Genomic DNA, 18,871 nt, shown 5'->3' on the forward strand with positions numbered 1-18,871 from the left:
CTCTTTATTAATTACCACCTTTTAATTTACTTTTTTTTGTGGCGTGTCAACAAAAGACCTGATTCTTTTCCTTTTTTTTTTTTTTAAATGACGACCAGAAATGTTTATATTTTGCAGAGAAATTTCTGTGTATATATTTTTTTTATCTATTTATGCCAAGGTAGACAGGAATGCACTGTGGGAGGTTCTGCAGATATATGGTATTAGGGGAAAGCTGTTAAGTGCAGTCGAAAGTTTTTACGAGAGCCTGTGGAATGGAGAGAGCGAGTGGTTTGAGGTAAAGGTGTTAGGGATGTGTCATGTCGCCGTGGCTGTTCAATGTGTACATGGATGGGGTGGTGCTGTAGGTAAAGGTGAGGGTAATTGGCAAGGAACTGGAGATGGTTAAAGAAAATGGAGAGAAGTGGGAGGTGAACCAATTGCTGTTTGTGGACGACATTGCGCTTATGGCAGGGTCAGAAGGGGTATTAAGGGAATTAGTGACGGAGTTTGGGAAGGTATGCGATAGGAGGAAGTTGAAGGTAAATGTGGGTAAAACAAAGGTGATGAGATGTACAAGGCGAAGGGATGGCAGTGAGTTGGAAGTAAGTCTTAAAGGAGAGAGGCTGGAGGAAGTGGATTGTTTTAGGTACTTGGGGTCGCATGTGGCAGGAAAGGGAGGAGTGGAGGTAGAGGTAAATTGTATAATGAGAGAAGCAAGAAAATGCCTTTGGGGATTAAAAAGGGTCATGAGAAATAGGCGTTTGGGAATGGATGCAAAGAGGAATTTTTTAATGTGTTTGAGATGAAATGTCTGAGAAATATGATAGGGGTTACTAAGTTGAATAAAGTGAAAAACGAGATGAGGAAGAGAGCGGTAGTGGAAAATGAGATTAGAGGTAGGGGTAAAGAAAGAGTATTAGGATGGTTTAGACACATGGAAAAATGAAAAATTATTAGGAAAAGAGGTGTGGAAGGCAGAGGTGTGGGCAATGAACTTGAGGGGACGACAGAGGATGAAATGGATGGATGGGGTGAAGGGGGCATTGAAGAAGAGGGGAATGTCTATTGAGGAAGGGAGAAGGCAGGAGATAGGGATGAGTGGAAAGTTGCTGTGTATAGATGACACTGTTATGCAAGGAAGGGAGGGGTGGAAGATGGGGGAAGGTAGGGGGTACTTTTATGTGTAAATGATATTTTGACGCAGCCCGAAGGAATTTCTCCCCATCTTCTCTTTGTCTTTATGAGGGAACAGAGACGTGGTGGTGGTGGGTTGTCACCGATTAAGTGAAGCCACTTTGCTGTGGATATACTGTGTCTTGCTACATTGCTTCTGACCCAGGGCAGTGGGCGGGATACAGGGATGACCCGTCATCCATGAGGAGCTAAGATGAGAGGGAGGAAAGGGTGGTGGAGGAGAGTGGAATGGGTGGGAGAAGGTACGTGCCTTTGTCTTAGCTGCATCCGTTGTAAGTGGAAAAAGCTCTTGGTATGTAGATATAATATATTTATCTGTTTGTATATTCATTTACTTATGTTTTTTATTCTGTTTATTTATTTATTGATATATTTATCTATCTATATATATATGTATATATATATATATATATATATATATATATATATATATATGATATAAATATGTATTTATTAATTTATTTTACCTTGAATTATAACTAATTTCATCGTCATCCCCAGTTTGTTGAAATACTTTTTCCAATTACGAGTAGAAATTATATGTTTTCTTAGATTAATTTCTACGTAAACATTTGTACCATATCAGCAAATACTTTATCTTTGTTTGCAGTTGTTATTTACTGGAGATCCCTGTTCCCAGTAAACCAGCTGCATTTAGTAATTTATTGATGTGCTAGATTAATCCAAAATAATTGATAATTTAATTTTATCTTACGTCTCTTCTTTGTTAGGCATTCTTCAATAATTAATTTTTCACGCTTTATCGGTTATTCTATTTCCGATATCCTTACGCTTTGTTCACTTTGATCTTTTCCATTCTTCCTGCACTTTCGATTTCTCCGCGCTTCTTACACCACTTTTTATCGCCCTACCCCAACTACTTTACTGTTCCTACCACTACCCTGCCACATGCCACCACTTTGTTCCATCAGTGGTGGCTCGTAGAAGATTGCAATCATTCCCCCGGCTGAGTTCTCCAGAAACAATGGCTGCAACCCCCCATAATAGTGTGCGTGCTGACACAACCCCCCACCCCGTCCATTTTATAGCACCACGAGACAGCACTGTTGACCATTATCCCACCATCTTCCATTATTCTACACCTACCATCACCCTGCAACCTACCACCACCTACCACCAGCTCGCTCCTATCTCCACCCCACCCTTGCCTCCACTCTACCCTTACCACCCCCTGCCTCTGCCTCCACCCTGCCCCTACCACTACAACGCCCCTGCCCCTACCACTATCATCCTGCCTCTCCCACTACCATACCCCTGCCGCCTACCAATAATTCTGGCCCGACCATCACCTTCCTACCTGTCACCAACCAGCACGTGCTATCCTGTACTTTCACGTCCCTGTCCTCTTTTAACCATCTTCCCACCCTGCTTTCATTACCATACCCTCCCCCGCTGTCTTCAATACTATACCCCTCAAATAAAAGGATACCTCCACCCTTTTAACCCCCTCCCCCCCTACACACACTATCTGGTACCCTTTCGGCCTCCAACACCGACGTCTCCTTTACTACCCATTTTCCCGATCACGTGCATCAGCATGGAAAACTGTATATCCTTACATCCTTTAGGCATGTGGTATTTCTTAATTAGTTCTCATGACACTCTCCTATCCCTAATCGAGATCTCTTCTGTCAATGTAGCCTGTCCCCTTTAGCGACCTGATTACTATAAACATATCACCTCTTTCTCTGATCTTTCAATGTTGCTTTTAGTCTTTCCTTATATAATTTATCTGCCAGGCTGGGGACCAGTTTGTATTCCTGGGCAGGATTCGAACCCGGACCGCCATAGTGACAGTCTGGGACTCTACCAACCGCACAACCGAGTCGTGTGTGTATGTGTGTGTGTGTTTGTGTGTGTATGTGTGTGTGTGTGTGTGTGTGTGTGTGTGTGTGCGCGCGCGCGAAGATTCTCTTCTGGCTAGCGCCAGATAATTATAATTCGCTTGACACTATCATTTCTTCTTTCCACTGGGAGGCTCTAGAACTCTTTTCCCCCTGATGCATTCCCATCTCTCTTACTTGGACTCGTTCAATAAAGGGGATCTCAAGATATTCCCTATACCGGAATTTAACTTCAGATTGGAGTGGTTTTATTTTATTCTATTTTCTTACTGGAGCGGCCCTCTGTGGGCGCTTTATTTCTGTACATTTTTTTAACTTTTTGGCACATCCGAAATATGTAAAATATTATCTGAACAGGATGTCAATGGGACGACGGAGTCTCGAGAGATTACTCGAACAGTACGACTTTAATTATTTCATTGTTATTTCTAGAGTAAAGCAATTTGGTTCAAATACACAACCACCCCTTAATACAACAGTGACTGAAACCGCTCTCGACTTATAAAAGAAAGGCCATTTCATTCAGGTACACAATATTTTTGCGACTTTACTGACATCTCAATGAACCAGAGGCACAAATCATTCTTTTGTAGAGATTTACATTTGTCGCCAAGCAATCTTTTCAGCCGTAGGGATGTCGCTGCTCGATTCAAGTCCAGGCGTACATTACAAGTGAAACCTTAAATAGCTGAGAATCGCTAATACTAAGAAAACCTAAGAATAGCGGAGACATGGCTGACAGGCAGGAAATTTCAAGCGATTTTTATATCTGTCAGGATAGCAATCACAGGAAAGGTGTTCTGTCGTTTGTCAAATGACCTAGAAAAAGTAAATGAACTGACTCATGTCTTACATTAACTGACACAAATGGGCAAAATGTAAATGTAGGAGTGATGTACAGGAAACAGTCATTATTTATGGCAAATGGTAACTATACAAAAGATACCTATATTTTGCAATCGTAACGTATTGGATATTTTAATTTTACTGACATTTAATTGATCGACTTGAAAGAATGACGGTGTAGGTAATCGTGTGGTGTACTTTCTCGGTGACAGTTATTTAAAGCAGATTGTAAAAGAACCCGCAAGACAAGGAAATATACTCGACCTACTGATCACTAGCTGCGAAAATATGTTGAATGATATAAGAATTGGTGAAGCAATCGCATCTAGTATCCATAATCTAATTAGGTTCAAACTACAAAATATTTCCAGAATATGCAGCTGAATATCTACTGGCATACGGCAAGAACTTTAACTCCCAGAATACAATTAAAAATTACGTGAGAAACCAATGAGAGACATAGGAAACATTTCAAAACACGCTCAATGAAAATGTTCATAATCACTTTCCATAGGAAAGGCGAACTCTGAATCACTGTCGTCCAAAATGGCTAGATGAAGAAATAGAGAAAATTAGTGCGAAAACTAGACAGATTTATAAGAAATTAAAAGATTCTGAATCCCCTATTGATTATCAAAGTTATGTATAATTTGATCTTGAAAGAACGCGACAACTAGAAATGAAAATTGCTGACGAGTCTGAAGAAAACCCGAGATCTAGATACAAGAGAGAGAGAAAGAGCGTGTGTGTGTGTGTGTGTGTGTGTGTGTGTGTGTGTGTGTGTGTGTGTGTGTGTGTGTGTGTGTGTGTGTGTGTGTGTGTGTGTGTGTGTGTGTGTGTGTGTGTGTGTGTGTGTGTGTTTATCTAGTGCATTTGCCTAATAGTAGTATACAGGAAATGACCACTGCTCGTGGGGTCCTGTCTCTTACTCTCCAGTTATCATACCAAGCCTTCATGTCTGGTTCCAACATTGGCTATCATATTATTTTCCAATTGCCATACTTAGGTTTAAATTCAAATACGGTTTCAGCTTGGGCTGCATTTGTATGGAAACGTGTTTCTGTGTGTGTGTGTGTGTGTGTGTGTGTGTGTGTGTGTGTGTGTGTGTGTGTGTGTGTGTGTGTGTGTGTGTGTGTGTGTGTTTGTGTGTTAATAGTGTGGTATAGCCTGTGTTCTTTTATTTTTCGTTCCTTTGGTATTTCTTGATTCTGCATCCTTTAACGGCCGAGCCACCTTCTTCCCATCTTCTTCGTCCACTGTTTATTCTTCATCGTTTTTGGATTCCTTCTCCTCTTTCTAACCTGCTGTCCCTTCATATCGTGTCTTTGGTTAGCTTCTATTTGCATATTTCTTTCTTTTATTTTTGGCCTTCTCGAATGTGATTTTCTGCTTCAATTTTTTTAATCTAACTTTCGTCCAAATATCTCAAATAAACCCCGTTTAATCTCTTCCTCCCCCTCCTCCCCCTCCTTCTCCTTTCCCTTTCTTCACTTCCTCATCTTCCTCTTCCTCATAATCTTTATCTTTCATTAGGTCTCTCCTTTCTTCTCTTTTTCTTTCTCTTCTTTTTTCCTTCCTTTCCTATACTTCTACCTCTACTCCTTTTTGTAATTCTATTTCCCTTTCTACTCCTCCTATTACTCTTCTTTCTTGCGTTTCTTTTCATCCTCGACCTTCTCTTCCTCTTCCTCCAACTCCTCCTCCTCCTTCTCCTCCTCCTCCTCCTCCTCCTCCTCCTCCTCCTCCTCCTCCTCCTCCTCCTCCTCCTCCTCCTCCTCCTCCTCCTCCTCCTCCTCCTACTACTACTACTACTACTACTACTACTACTACTACTACTACTACTACTACTACTACTACTACTACTACTACTCCTCCTACTCCTTCTCCTCTTCCTCCTCCTCCTCTTCCTCCTCTGCCTCGACCTTCTCTTCCTGTTCCCCCAGCTCCTTCTTCAACTCTTACTCTTCCAACTCCTTCTCCGTCTCTTCCTCCTCCACCTTCCTCCTCCACCTCTTCCTCCTATTTCTCCTCTTCTCGCAGTCACCTTTGTTCCACTCCTAATCCCTCTTCTCATGGTTCTCCGTCTTCCCCTCCTCCCACTTTTCTTTCACTTTCTCCTTGTCCAACTGTTCTATTTTCTCTTGGTCTCCTTTATTCTCCTTTCTCTTCTCGTAGTCTCCCTTCGTCTTCTCCTGGCCCCCTTTATCCTCATTCTGCTCCTACTCCTCTTCTACTTCCTATTCTTTCTCTCCCCTCCACCTCCTCCTCCTCTTCTTCCTCCCCAATCCCCCCCCGTCTTCCTTCTCATCTTCATCGTCCTCATCATTTTCTTATCTTTCTCCTCCTTGTCCTCCTCTTTCCCCTCCTGTTTCTTTTGTTTCTCTTCCTTCTGCTTCCTTTTCACGCTGTATCCCTTATTTTCCTCTTCCCCCTCCATTTTCTGATATTTCTCCTCCTCTTCCTCCTATTCCAACCTACCTTTCCTGCTCCTATTCCATCCTCCCTCTCCTGTTCTTCCTTCTGACTATTCTTCTCGTGGTCACCATTGTCTTCCTCATCCTTATCTTCGTTTTCATCGCCACTCTCCTTTCTCCTCCTCCTCTTCCTCTTACACCTCTTCCTCCTCGTTCTCCTTCTTCTCTTGATCCTCTTTATCACCTTATTCCTCCTGCTATTCTTGTCTTTTCTCTTCCTCCCTTTCACCTTCACCCAATTCCTTCTCCTTTTCTCCTCGTCCTTCAACTTTTCATTTTCCACCTCGTACTTCTACTCATTATCCTTTCCTTGTTCCTCCTCTTCCTCGTTCTCCTCCTTTTCCTCCTTTTCCTTATCCTCGACCTACTACTCGTCCTCGACTACCTACCGCTTCTCCTCCTCCTCTTCCTCTCCTCCTCCTTCCTCGTCCTCCACATATTTCACTTGGCCTCTCACCTCGCCTATACTTTTTCTTCTCTTGTAATATCACACACAACTTTTTTCTCTCCACCCTCACTAGCCCTCTCCCCCTGTATCAAGGGGTCCAACACGTGACCCAAAGACCAAGGTGAATCACACACACACACACACACACACACACACACACACACACACACACACACACACACACACACACACACACACACACACACACACACACACACACACACACACACACACACACACACACACACACACACACACACACACACACACACACACACACACACACACACACACACACACACACAAACAAAATGAAGGAGACTGCAAGAGACCATAAGACCTACGCAAGGCAGCTCCATCTCCATCACCACCTGTCATTCCCATCCATAAAGTTGTCTAATCGTTTCTTAAAACAACTGATACTTTCAGCACTCGCTACATGGTTACTAAGTCTATTCCATTCGTTGACCACCCTATTAGTAAACCAATTCTTGCCTATTTCCCTCTTAAATTTAAATTTGTCCAGTTTAAATCCATTACTGCGAGTCCTGCCCTGTTGTTTTGATATGATGACCTTGTTTGCATCACCCTTGTTAAAGCCTTTGATCCACTTAAACACCTCTATTAGATCACTCCGCACTCTGTGTCTTTCCAGAGAGTGTAAGTTAAGGCAAATTTCTGAGTCCATATATCATTTTGGCCATTCTTCTCTGAACTGATTCTAGTGAATTTATGTCCATTCTATAGGACGGAGAGACCAAAAATGTACCGCATAGTCAAGGATGGGTCTAACTATCGCTAGATAGAGTTTAATAATTACCTCTGCACTTCTATTCGTTACCGTCCTAGCAATGAAACCTAATGCTCTGTCAGCTTTATTCCTGGCACTATTGCACTGTTTCTTGGATTTAAGGTCCGGACTCACTAGAATTCCCAAGTCTCTCTCACACTCAGTTTTCTCTAAAAGCGTGTTATCTAAGCTGTATCTATTTTCGGGGTTGTGTAGCCCTACGTTTAACACGCTACACTTGATATTGAAGGTCATTTTCTATTTCATCGACCATGTGAACAATTTGTTAAGATCATCCTGCAGAATCTCTGTATAGTCTCCTGACCTAATTAGACGTCCTATTTTAGTGCCATCCGTGAACTTACTAATATCACTATTTATCCCATCGTCTAAGTCGTTTATGTACATAATGAACAACAAGGGGCCCAAAACCGAGCCCTGGGGAACCCCACTAGTAACATTGCCCCACCTAGATTTTACTCCATTTATGGTGACCCACTGTTTTCTGTTACTGATCCAAGCTCTAATCCATTCTAACACTTTTCCTCCTATGCCATGGGCTTTGATTTTATTTAGTAGTCTCTGGTGTGGCACCTTGTCGAACGCTTTGCTAAAGTCAAGGTAAATCACATCGTAATTATCATTGTTATCTGACGCCTTATATACTTTAGTGTAAAAGGATAGAAGATTAGTCACACATGACTTACCCTTGGAGAAACCATGCTGTGTATCACGAATTAGATTATGTCTCTCGATGTGTTCTCTGAGTCTATTTACTATTATTGATTCAAGCATTTTACCTATAACCGATGTCAAACTGATTGGCCTGTAGTTGCATATAGACGATTTATCTCCCTTCTTAAAAACAGGAACAACGTTTGCCTGCCCCCAAGCAGTAGGCACAAAACCAGTGTCTACCGATTTATTAAATATTTCAGTTAACTGGTCGCAGATTTCAAATTTACACTCCTTAAGCACTCTCGGAAAAAATTCGTCTGGACCTGGGGATTTTGTAGCTTTAAACCTTTCTATCTGCTTGACTACCACGTTACTAATGCTGATATTTGACTACTTTCTTCATCCCCACTGAAAATCGGATCGTAGTCAGGTACCTCATCTAATCTCTCATTAGTAAACACCGAGAGAAAATATTTGTTAAACTCCTCACTCATTTTTTCCTCCGATTCTATCATGACATTTTCATAATTTTCAATTGGACTTATTCTTTATTTTTTGCTCTATAGAGTTGAAAGAAACCCTTAGGGTTGGATCTTGCTTGACTGGCAACCTTAATTTCATAGTTACTTCTCGCTGTACGTGTATTCTTTTTAACCAGCTTTGAAATTTTGTTACATCTTGATCTAAGGTGTGTTTCCCCGTTTTTTATTTTATTTTTATTTTATTTTTTTTGCGTAAAGTCCTCTTTTCATTCCGATCTCATGTTTCAGTCTGTCCGTCATCCATTTGGGAGTATTACTATTCTTCCGTATTGACTTCAGGGGGATAAATGTATTTTTAGCATTAATAATCAAATCAGTTAGATTGCTATATATTTCATCCAAATCGCTGACCTGGCTGTTTACCCCCTGCCCCCAAGTGACCTGACCCAAGGTATGCATATTACCCTCCGTGACCCGACCCCTGGTCATGACCTGACCCCTGGTCATGTCCCTACTCTTGACCGCGAAGGTGATGGACGAATCATCCGTATGACATTTCATATTCAATTTCAAATAGGTTTTCATCTTATCAAAATTTGTTCTCCTGATGTCTGGTACTTGGACGTTATTCGTACTTTTTAATTCTTCCCAAATAATATTAAATCATATTTCTTGATAATTGCTAGAGCCTAGACTATTTCCCACTTTTACGTTACTCGTTAGGTGCTCATTATTAGTTAAAAGTAAGTCCAGAGTATTTTCTCCCCTCGCAGTATCGGTAATAATTTATTTTAGGAAATTATCCTGCACCACATCTAAGAAAAATTTTCCCTTCCTGGTCTCCTGCTAAAATTTCCCAGTCAATGTTTCTATAATGAAAATCTCCCATGATCACAACGTTTTTGTACTGGGACGCTCAGCGAATTTCATGAATCAGGGGATCAGTCTGCTCAATGCTGAGGTTAGGAGATCAATAGAGAACGCCAATAATAACTTTCTTTTTCTTGCCTATAATCTCCACCTAAATAGATTCCGTACTGTCCTCTTAATCGAATTGTTGATAACACAGTTGATTGTATTTTTAACGAAAAGTGCTACTCCTCCCCCTTATATATATGTGTGTGTGTGTGTTTATATTGATATATACATTCACAATAAACGGCAAGATTGAAGCCCTACATACGTTTTAGTACAAGTTTATGGGAACACAGGTGTTGTCCTGTCTGTCTAGTTGTTACATCATTCCCTAGGTGGCTAGACGTGGCGTGACACCTTTACCATAACTTCATACATTCGTATGTTTTCATGTTTCGTAAATGATAAAATCATCAGTAAGCAACACTCGCGTTCAGTTACACAAGGTCAAACTTAAATCTAAAAAAATATAAATGTCGCACTACAAAACTTCAGCTATTCTAAGGGATTATCTCGTTTTCAGTGACTGCTGTAACCCCGGTTATTGCTGTGGTTACATAAGGTGGACTTAATGCCGGCGAGATAAACTCCAAAGCCGGAGTTTCTTCTATTTATAACAAGGTGATCTGGTATTGGATTTAACAAACTATATATGGACCATTTGGGCAAAATACATTAAGTGCCGGGCCTTGACCTCGGGCACACCTGTGCCAGGTTCTAGCTGGCAGGCTCTTGACCTGCCCAGCTCTTCTGTGGTGGTTACATTATCGTCGCTTAATATAAGGGGTTAGTGGGTTGTCGTAAGTGAAAGTGTTAGTCTTGTACATTTAGGCATTGTGGTTAGTTCTACTTACGGGGATTAGTCGTATAGTTGTATGGTTAGATATGTTACATATATGTTAGCTTATGGGTAATATAATAGGGTAGGTATAATAAAGGGGGTTTAATGGGTTTCTCTGGTGATATTAGGCATCTTCGTGTAGCGATATCTTGTTGTCTTACTCAGTGCTTAGTGGTAAGATGCTTGTTCTGGGAAAGCGAAGTCAGCAAGAGGGGAGTCTCGTTGAATGCGAGTGCTCTGTCACATGCATGTGGACCACGTGCGTGGTAGGTGATGGTTAGTAATGGTTACATTGCCTCCCTGACCTTTTGAGGTACGTCCGCGTACCTTGGGTTAAGGTCGTGACAGTGGGGTTTTGGCATACATAATTGCAAAAATTAAGATATGATAATTTGTTGCTAGTGGGAGATATTGACTTGTAAAGTTGATTTGAGTGAGTAAAAAAGGGGGTTTTACGTATATTCTTGAATGTGTTCAATAAAGCTATGTAAATATCTTTACACTTGTATATTCTCTTTCCAATGAGAATGAATTTGCACTTTCACTTGTGTTCTTTCTCTGCTCAATGAGAGTTTTGGTGATCTCTTTTCTATGAGATGGATACACTTTCACTAGAGGCATAGCTTTACTGAGGGCATGATATCCTAAATGGTTAATTTGTTTTTGAATAATATGTTAGTTTGTGTAGAGCTAAATATTCATATATATATATATTGACATAGAGATATATTCATTCACATAAAAGTTCCATTATGTTACGAGTTAAATGTTACTAATATTTATGCTGTCGAGGAGTGTGAATAGTTATTTGCTACAATTTTTATGGGAAATTGTGCTTTGCTGTTCTTATGTTCGCGTTTGTACATATTGTTATTCATTCAAGGCAGTTAATCTTGATTTTTTAAAGAATATAATTTTGAGATTTATGTATATATTACATTATGGTATGAAATGCTTATTGGTCGTCTTTGAGTGGGGGTTATGAGTGTATTATTCCGGGGCTTCACGGTCGGAAGGAAGTGAAGAAGTACTTTTACAGATAGTGGGAAAAGTTTGATAAGTAAATGATCGTGAGGACCTAACCTATCGAATCGCATGACGTCCTGCGTCCGAAGGAGGAATAATTAATGTAATGGCATAGTTTTATGTGTTAGTTATGTTCATCGTGGGATTTGTCGTTGTGCTTTGGTTTGTCCTAATTTACTCGGTTTCGGGTGACTGCCTGGGAGATTTCTTTGCGGTGTCATTTTGATATTGTGAGTTAGTCTACATTGAAATTGAAAAAATATCTCGTAAATCTAATGTTAAAATTGCTTTGGGCTATGTTTTAATATCTAATTATTAAATTCTATCTATCGTCTTTGATGTTCTATTACTGTAACTCGTAGTTATTTCTGATGGTTATATGTAGATTATTTCTATGCGCCTATCGGTTCATTTGCGACATACTATTTAAAATGTATTTACAATTGAGTAGGTGTAAATATTCGTGGAAATACAGGGAGGTTACATTACTTGATGATGACTGACGAGTAGATAGCACTGGTTGGCATCATGGGTAGTTGTAAACTGGATGGACTGAAGGTGCAGTGTTGCCACTTTTGTAGAGTTAATTCAGGATTATCAACTCTTAAAAGTGTTGAGAGTGAATGAGTTCGACCGATCATCGAACTGGCTCCATCAGTCCCTAGGCCTATCATTTTTTTCACATCTAGGCCGTCCTCAGCCAAGCATCTTTTAACAGTTTGATAGAGAGTATCAGCTGTAGCATTTTCTATTGGTAGTAGACGATAGAAAGTGTCCACTACAGACTTTTTACTTGTACTGTAAAAACGAATGCAAAGGGCAAGTCAAGATATATTTGCTTCGTTGGTACTCTCATCAACCAGCAAGCTAAAAAATTGGTCTCCAATTTCATTTCTTAATTTTACAGCAAAAGATGGAGCAATGACATATTTCTGAAGACGTGCACATTTAGTATGATGCATTCTGAAATCTTGTAATGTGCGTGATTTCATATCCAACTTAGGCAAAAGTTCACCCAAATGATCTACTGATAAAGCTGAGGCATGTTCAGCTCTATAAACTGCTATTCTAAGCTCAGCAATTTTGACTGGATCTCTCTCTATGGGACGCATAGCATCTTTGATGGACCTCTGGCTCTTGCTTGTAGAGGATTTAGTGTTATCCACGTGTTTCTTGCTAAGAGAGTGACCAATCACGGATTTCATGTGCGCTTGAAAGGAATTTCCGCAAACTTTGCATCGTGCTTTGCTTGCATCACCTGGGACTGACTGCAGCCAACCTAAAACCAAGAAGTCAAAGTTCTCTGATAAACATACAATAGTTATACCGTTTCATCCTGCGGTAATTTATATTACGACTACATACGCACTGAGAAAACGTAGATCTAGCCTAGCGTACACCACACCTTGGCAAAGTAAAATTATCCAGCGGTAATCAATTAATGGACATAAGGAAAGCATACATGTATCTATTTGTATATGCTCTTCATCTATTTTTAACAAGTTAACTTAACAGATTCGAAATTTTTGTCTTTACCTTTAAAACGTTGATCATTTTCCCATGATGGACGGTACCTCTGACTGTATTTCCTTGTACTTTTGTCAGTCATCTTGACTATCATTACCAAATAAAGTAGGTCCTACAAGCACCGGGCGTCTTGCATACCGGTATGACTAACAGCAGCTGAGCAACAGAGCTTACTGTATAACTGAAACTGTAGAGTGAAATAAGCCTCTGGCGAGACTTCTAAAACGTTCCAAAATTCCAACTTGAGCCTGTTGACAAAGGAGTCGAGAGTTTCTACTGGCCAGACCGTGCTTGAACGTATGACGCTTTCGACATATCGTGGGGAGGGTCGACCGTACTTGAACGTATGACGCTTTCGACCTATCGCGGGGAGGGAAGAGAAAACGTTTTCGCTTGGGCTGTGTCTTCATTGTTAAGAAGTAGTCCTCCTCCTCCCCCCTACGCAATCCCTTCCGAGTGCCGACTAAACGAGTGATGGAGTCAGATGGACGCGTCCAGGACGCGTGAGTTATGAAACGGACCAAACTATGATCCATCCCATTCCCAGCTTACCCATATTGTGTACCACAGAATAAGTTCCAGTATTTAAAACTGACTGATTCAACACAACCTTGTTATGTATTCCAACAATACTTTTTCAAATTCTCTTATTTATGGAGAATCTTAGTTATTGTCTGACTAATTGTTGATTCCATAGAATTTCCCACAAACTGTATGGATTCCCACAAAAAATTCCACAAATTAAGAACAAAATTGGTCTCCCTACAAACAGTCCCACATCAGATCATTTGTCCCACAGATCTGTGGGAAAATCCCACAAAGTGGCAACAGTGTGAAGGTGTTGATTCTTAGCTGGTGTTAAATATTGCTTGGGTAAGCAAATTTCGGTGAGCAACTCAAGCCAAGAGTGGCGATGGGTGGAGGGTGTGGTTGGTTGGTTGGTTGAGATGGGTAGAGTTGACACGGGGGCGGGGGGGGGGGTAAGCGATGATGCTGACCCGATGCGAAGAGCAGGTATGCTAGGCGGGTCCGGGCCTAACTGCTGCGAAGCTCCTGGTCTGGGTGGAAGGGGGGTGGAGGTGGGTTAGGCGGGTCGGGGCCTAACCGCTGTGAGGCTCCTGGTCTGGGTGGTCATGAAGAGGGGTTGAAGTGGGTTAGGCGGGACGGGGCCTAACCGCTGCGAATTCCCTGGTCTGACTGGTCATGAATGGGGGTGGCACTGCGTCTTGACTGAAGTCGTGGTGTCGTGTCGATCTTGGAGTTGGTGCGCTGGATCTCTACAGCTGATTGGATCCGTCTGGTCTCGGCGTGGGCCCACTGCTTGAAAGAATAGAGAGGGGGTCAGTAGTATTTGCTTACCGAGTGAGTCGCTGAGTGTGCAGATTTGCGTTTGCGAGTCAGATGTCTCTGGGGAGGACGGTAAGGGGGAGGTGGAGTATTCTCTCTCGCTGGTCAGCATATTTGCCATAAACATAATTTTTTTTTTTGTTAAAAATGTGTAAAACTGCGAATTATTATGTACTTTTTTGCAGATGTTAAAAATTGTGCCTTTATATGACAGCTAGAACTTCACATAAATGCAAAAATGACCTTTAAGTAAAAATTACTTCACTCATTTTTACATTCATACAATATAACATTGAAATATTCTTTGAGTTTACTTTTCCAGTGTATGATTTTTTTTAATATCTGGAAAGGTTTCCCTAATACTAAAAAGATAGTAAACTATATTATTTTCCTAGCAATTTTATTTTAGCACGTGAGAAACTTTTTGCTTCGAAGATTGGCCTATTTTGGTATGCTAGCTCAAAAAGATTTCCACCTCTGTCCTCGCCCCTCTACCCCCTAGCCTGTTCTCCCTCACCCAGCTCTTCCTTAAAACACCTCTGTCTCAACCCCTCTTCCCCTTCCTCCATCATCTTCCAGCCCCTTCCTCCCCAATACCCATCTCTTCCCCCACCCTAGCCCTCTTCGGCCGTCTCTCACCCCCTGACCTATTATTCTCCAAGTCTTCTCTTCCCCAAGTCTTCTCTTCACCAAGTTTTCTCTTCCCCAGGCCTCCTATTCCTTCAGCCCACTCTGCCCAGCCACCTCTTTACCACACCCTTCTCTTTATCACAACCTCCTCTTAACCGCAGCCACTTCTTTACTAAAGCCACCTATTTAGCATATACCCATCTTTACCACAGCCCCCTCTTCACCACAGCCCCCTCTTTACTACAGCCCCCTCTTCACCACAGCCCCCTCTTTACTACAGCCACCTCTTCACCACAGCCCCCTCTTTACCACAGCCACCTCTTCACCACAGCCCCCTCTTTACCACAGCCACCTCTTCACCACAGCCCCCTCTTCACCACAGCCCCCTCTTTACCACAGACACCTCTTTACCACAGACACCTCTTCACCACAGCCCCCTCTTTACCACAGCCCCCTCTTTATCACAGCCCCCTCTTCACCACAGCCCCCTCTTCACCACAGCCCCCTCTTCACCACAGCCCCCTCTTCACCACAGCCCCCTCTTTACCACAGCCCCCTCTTCACCACAGACCTCTCTTCACCACAGCCCCCTCTTCACCACAGCCCCCTCTTCACCACAGCCCCCTCTTCACCACAGCCCCCTCTTTACCACAGCCCCCTCTTCACCACATCCCCCTCTTCACCACAGTCCCCTCTTCACCACAGCCCTCTCTTTACCATACACATCTTCCTTTATTCCTCTGCATCCATTCCACCGTAGACTTCTTTTCACCCAAACACCCTCTTTACTACAGGCCCCTCTTCATCACAGCCCTGCTCTCACACCAGTCCATTTACCCCAGCCTCCTCTTCACCTCAATCTCTTCTTTACACCAGCTCCATTTTCACCCCAGCCTATTCTTTTTTCAGCCCTCATTCCCCCAACCTCCCTTCCCACTTTACCCCACTTCCTTCCAGTATCTTCTTCCCCGCAGTCTTTTCTCCCTCCTGTCCCCTTTTTCCAGTGGCCACTGTTCGCTCCAGTCCCCTAATCTAGGTCCTAGATCCCACTTTATCCCTATTATCTCTCCACCCAGTCTCCTCCTCACTCCATCCCCGTATTCAGCCTAGCCCCATCTTCTTCTCAGTCCTCTCTTCGCCCTAGTTCCCTCTTCTCCCCAGCTTCCTATTCACTTCAGTCCTCTCCACCCAGTTCCTTATCCACCTTAGTCCTCTAGACCCCATCTCCTCTTCCCTCACCCCTTCTTCTTTATCCCAGCCCTCTCTTCAACCCTGCCCCCTTTTCTCCATTCCCCTCTCCAGCCCAGCCTTCTCTTCACCTCAGCCTCACTTCACCTCAGCCCCACTTCACCCCAGCCCTCTCATCACCGAGCCTCCTCTTCACCCCAGCCCCTCTCCAACAGAGTTCTTTGTTCTCTCCACCTCGGTCCTCTCCACCCCGGCCCCTCTTCACCCCAGACTCCTCACCACCTCGCCCCCTCTTCCCCTGGCCCTCTCCTCTCAAGTCGTCTCTTACCCTCAGTTTCCTAGGCCCTCTTTTCATCCCAGCCCCCTTTTCTCCATAGCTCCCCTCTTCACCACAGTCCCTTCTTCCCTCTAGTCCCCTCTTCCCTCTAGTCCCCTCTTTCCTCTAGTCCCTTCCTCCTCCACCAGCCATTTCCTCCCGTTCGCCTCTTTGCTTACCTCTTCTTCCCCGCCTCCCTTTTCCCCAGCTCCTCTCCTCCAACTCCCTTTTTTCCTCTGCCCCCATTTACCACGACCTCCTTTATCCTCAGCTTTATTTCCCTCAGTCTCCTAGTCCCTTCTTACCCCAGCCTCTTCTTCACCCAAGCCACCTCTTACCTCCATCTTCCTCATTTTCCAGTACACTATTCTCCAAGACCCATCTTCACCTCAGGCCCTTGTTCCTACAGTTCCTTCTTCCCACGACCTTCCCTCTTGCTCCCTCTTCCTCCAGTTATCTCATATCCTCAGCTTCCTCGTTCTCCAGCCTCCTCTTTCCCTAGCCCACTTTTCACCCCAAACACTTGTTCCTTCAAGCCCCTCCTTCACCATAGCCCTCATTACCTCCAGCGCCATCTTCATCCCAACCCATAATTCTTTCCCGACCAATCCGTCACCCCACCCCCTATTCACCCCAGTCCTGTCCGTCCTTTCTTTCGCTACATCCTTCTTTCCCTAGCCACCTCTTTCCTCAATCACCTTTTTTGATCCTCCTCATCCTACAGCATCTCCACCATCCACCTTTAATCCAAAATCCCTCCATCTTCCATCCCCTCTATTCTCAGTTCTATACCCACTCTTTACCAGTCCATCTTCCTCCACCCCAATTTTACCCACCCCTTCACCCCAGCCCTCTCTTCACCCCACCCCTCTCTACATTCCAGCCTTCTCTCCAGCCATGTCAACACTTCTTCTCAATCTCTTCCTCACCCCAGTCCCCTCTTCACCCCAGTATCCTCTTCTCATCAATTCCTTCTTCACCCCAGTCCCTTCTTCACCCCAGTCTCCTCTTCACCCCAGTCCCTCTTTACCCCAGTCCCCTTTTCACTTCAGTCCCCTCTTCACCCCAGTATCCTCTCCTCATCAGTTCCCTCTTCCTCCCAGTCCCTTTTTCACCCCGTCTCCTCTTCACCCCAGTCCCTCTTCACACCAGTCCCTCTTCACCTCAGTCCCTCTTTACCCCAGTCCCTCTTCACCCCAGTCCCCTTTTCACTCCAGTCCCCTCTTCACCCCAGTATCCTCTTCTCATCAGTTCCTTCTTCACCCCAGCCCTTTCTTCACTCCAGTCTCCTCTTCACCCCAGTCCCTCTTCACCCCAGTCCCTTCTTCACCTCGGTCTCCTCTTCATTCTAGTCCCCTCTTCACCCTAGTCTCCTCTTCACCCAAGTTTCCTCTTGGTTTCAGCCTCCTATTGGTCTCCCCAGCTCGTGACATTGCAGCGCTTCATCCTCCGACACACGCAAACCTTTTCTCTCAAGTCGGCTTCTCTTTCACTTCTTCCACTTCATTGTTCTCCATTTTTTCATCTCCCACCTAATCTTATTTTTTTTTTCGAATAATATCTTGATTGAATTAAAATGGTATTTTTGTGCTGGTTGATGCAAGTTTATTTTACTCACGTGTTGGATTGAGATGAATGAAATTAGCCGTTATCAACCAGAACAAAAATACCAATTATGCCGCCCATTGCCGGAGGAGGCAACCCACCTCGGCCCCGCTACAAACCCAGTGACCCACATAACCGATTGGATCCCGCTACGAACCCCATAGGCAAACTGTGAACTACAGTACTAATACCCTCACTTCAAACTCCATAGGAGATCTCGGTGGACCACATTACAACCACTAAAATCTTGGCACATCTTGTACTGGACCTTCCAAGACCCGCTAACCTTCCAATGCACCTCGTTAACTTCCCCACCCACAAGACCTCTTCACAACTCCCAGGAACAGAATCTGGCCGTGTCTTGTCACTTCTGAATCTGCCTGTGGTTAAGATGAGGTCGGCTGGGGGTCTGAGGGGTTAGGGAGTTGGGGTCGAGTGGGTGCAAGGGGGGGGAAGGGTTTGAAGTGTCCGTATCAAGGGCGAGACGGCTGTTGATGGTGAAGGTAGGATGGAGGGTGAGGATCGAGGTGAAGCTGTCTGAAGTGCCTGATGGAAGGAAGGAGGAAGTGGAGAGGCGGAGGACAGGAGGAGGAATCGACCTAATTTCAATGATAGAGAATAATTAGAGGTAAGGAAAGACTGAAATAGTAATTGGGATGGAAAGATTAATTAGAAACAAAGAAAAGAATGGTAATGAGAATGAAGGAAGGAAGGAAA

The 18,871-nt window shown here is 43.5% G+C and overlaps 2 protein-coding genes across 3 annotated transcripts in view; one reads left to right on the plus strand and one right to left on the minus strand.

The window, feature by feature from the left end:
• Positions 1-18,871, plus strand: part of kcc (solute carrier family 12 member kcc) — a 731,707-nt gene that overhangs the window by 117,681 nt on the left and 595,155 nt on the right. The gene's annotated exons all lie outside the window — the stretch shown is intronic.
• LOC143033036 (uncharacterized) lies at positions 12,130-13,734 on the minus strand. Its single transcript, XM_076198235.1, has 2 exons — positions 13,078-13,734; positions 12,130-12,820 (listed from the first exon to the last, which is right to left on the minus strand). Exons 1-2 carry the CDS (start codon positions 13,160-13,162, stop codon positions 12,366-12,368), a joined length of 540 nt encoding a protein of 179 aa, XP_076054350.1. The 5' UTR covers positions 13,163-13,734; the 3' UTR covers positions 12,130-12,365.

This window comes from Oratosquilla oratoria, chromosome 15 (assembly GCF_046742065.1).
Source record: "Oratosquilla oratoria isolate Oo_2021 chromosome 15, ASM4674206v1, whole genome shotgun sequence".
Taxonomy (NCBI): domain Eukaryota; kingdom Metazoa; phylum Arthropoda; class Malacostraca; order Stomatopoda; family Squillidae; genus Oratosquilla; species Oratosquilla oratoria.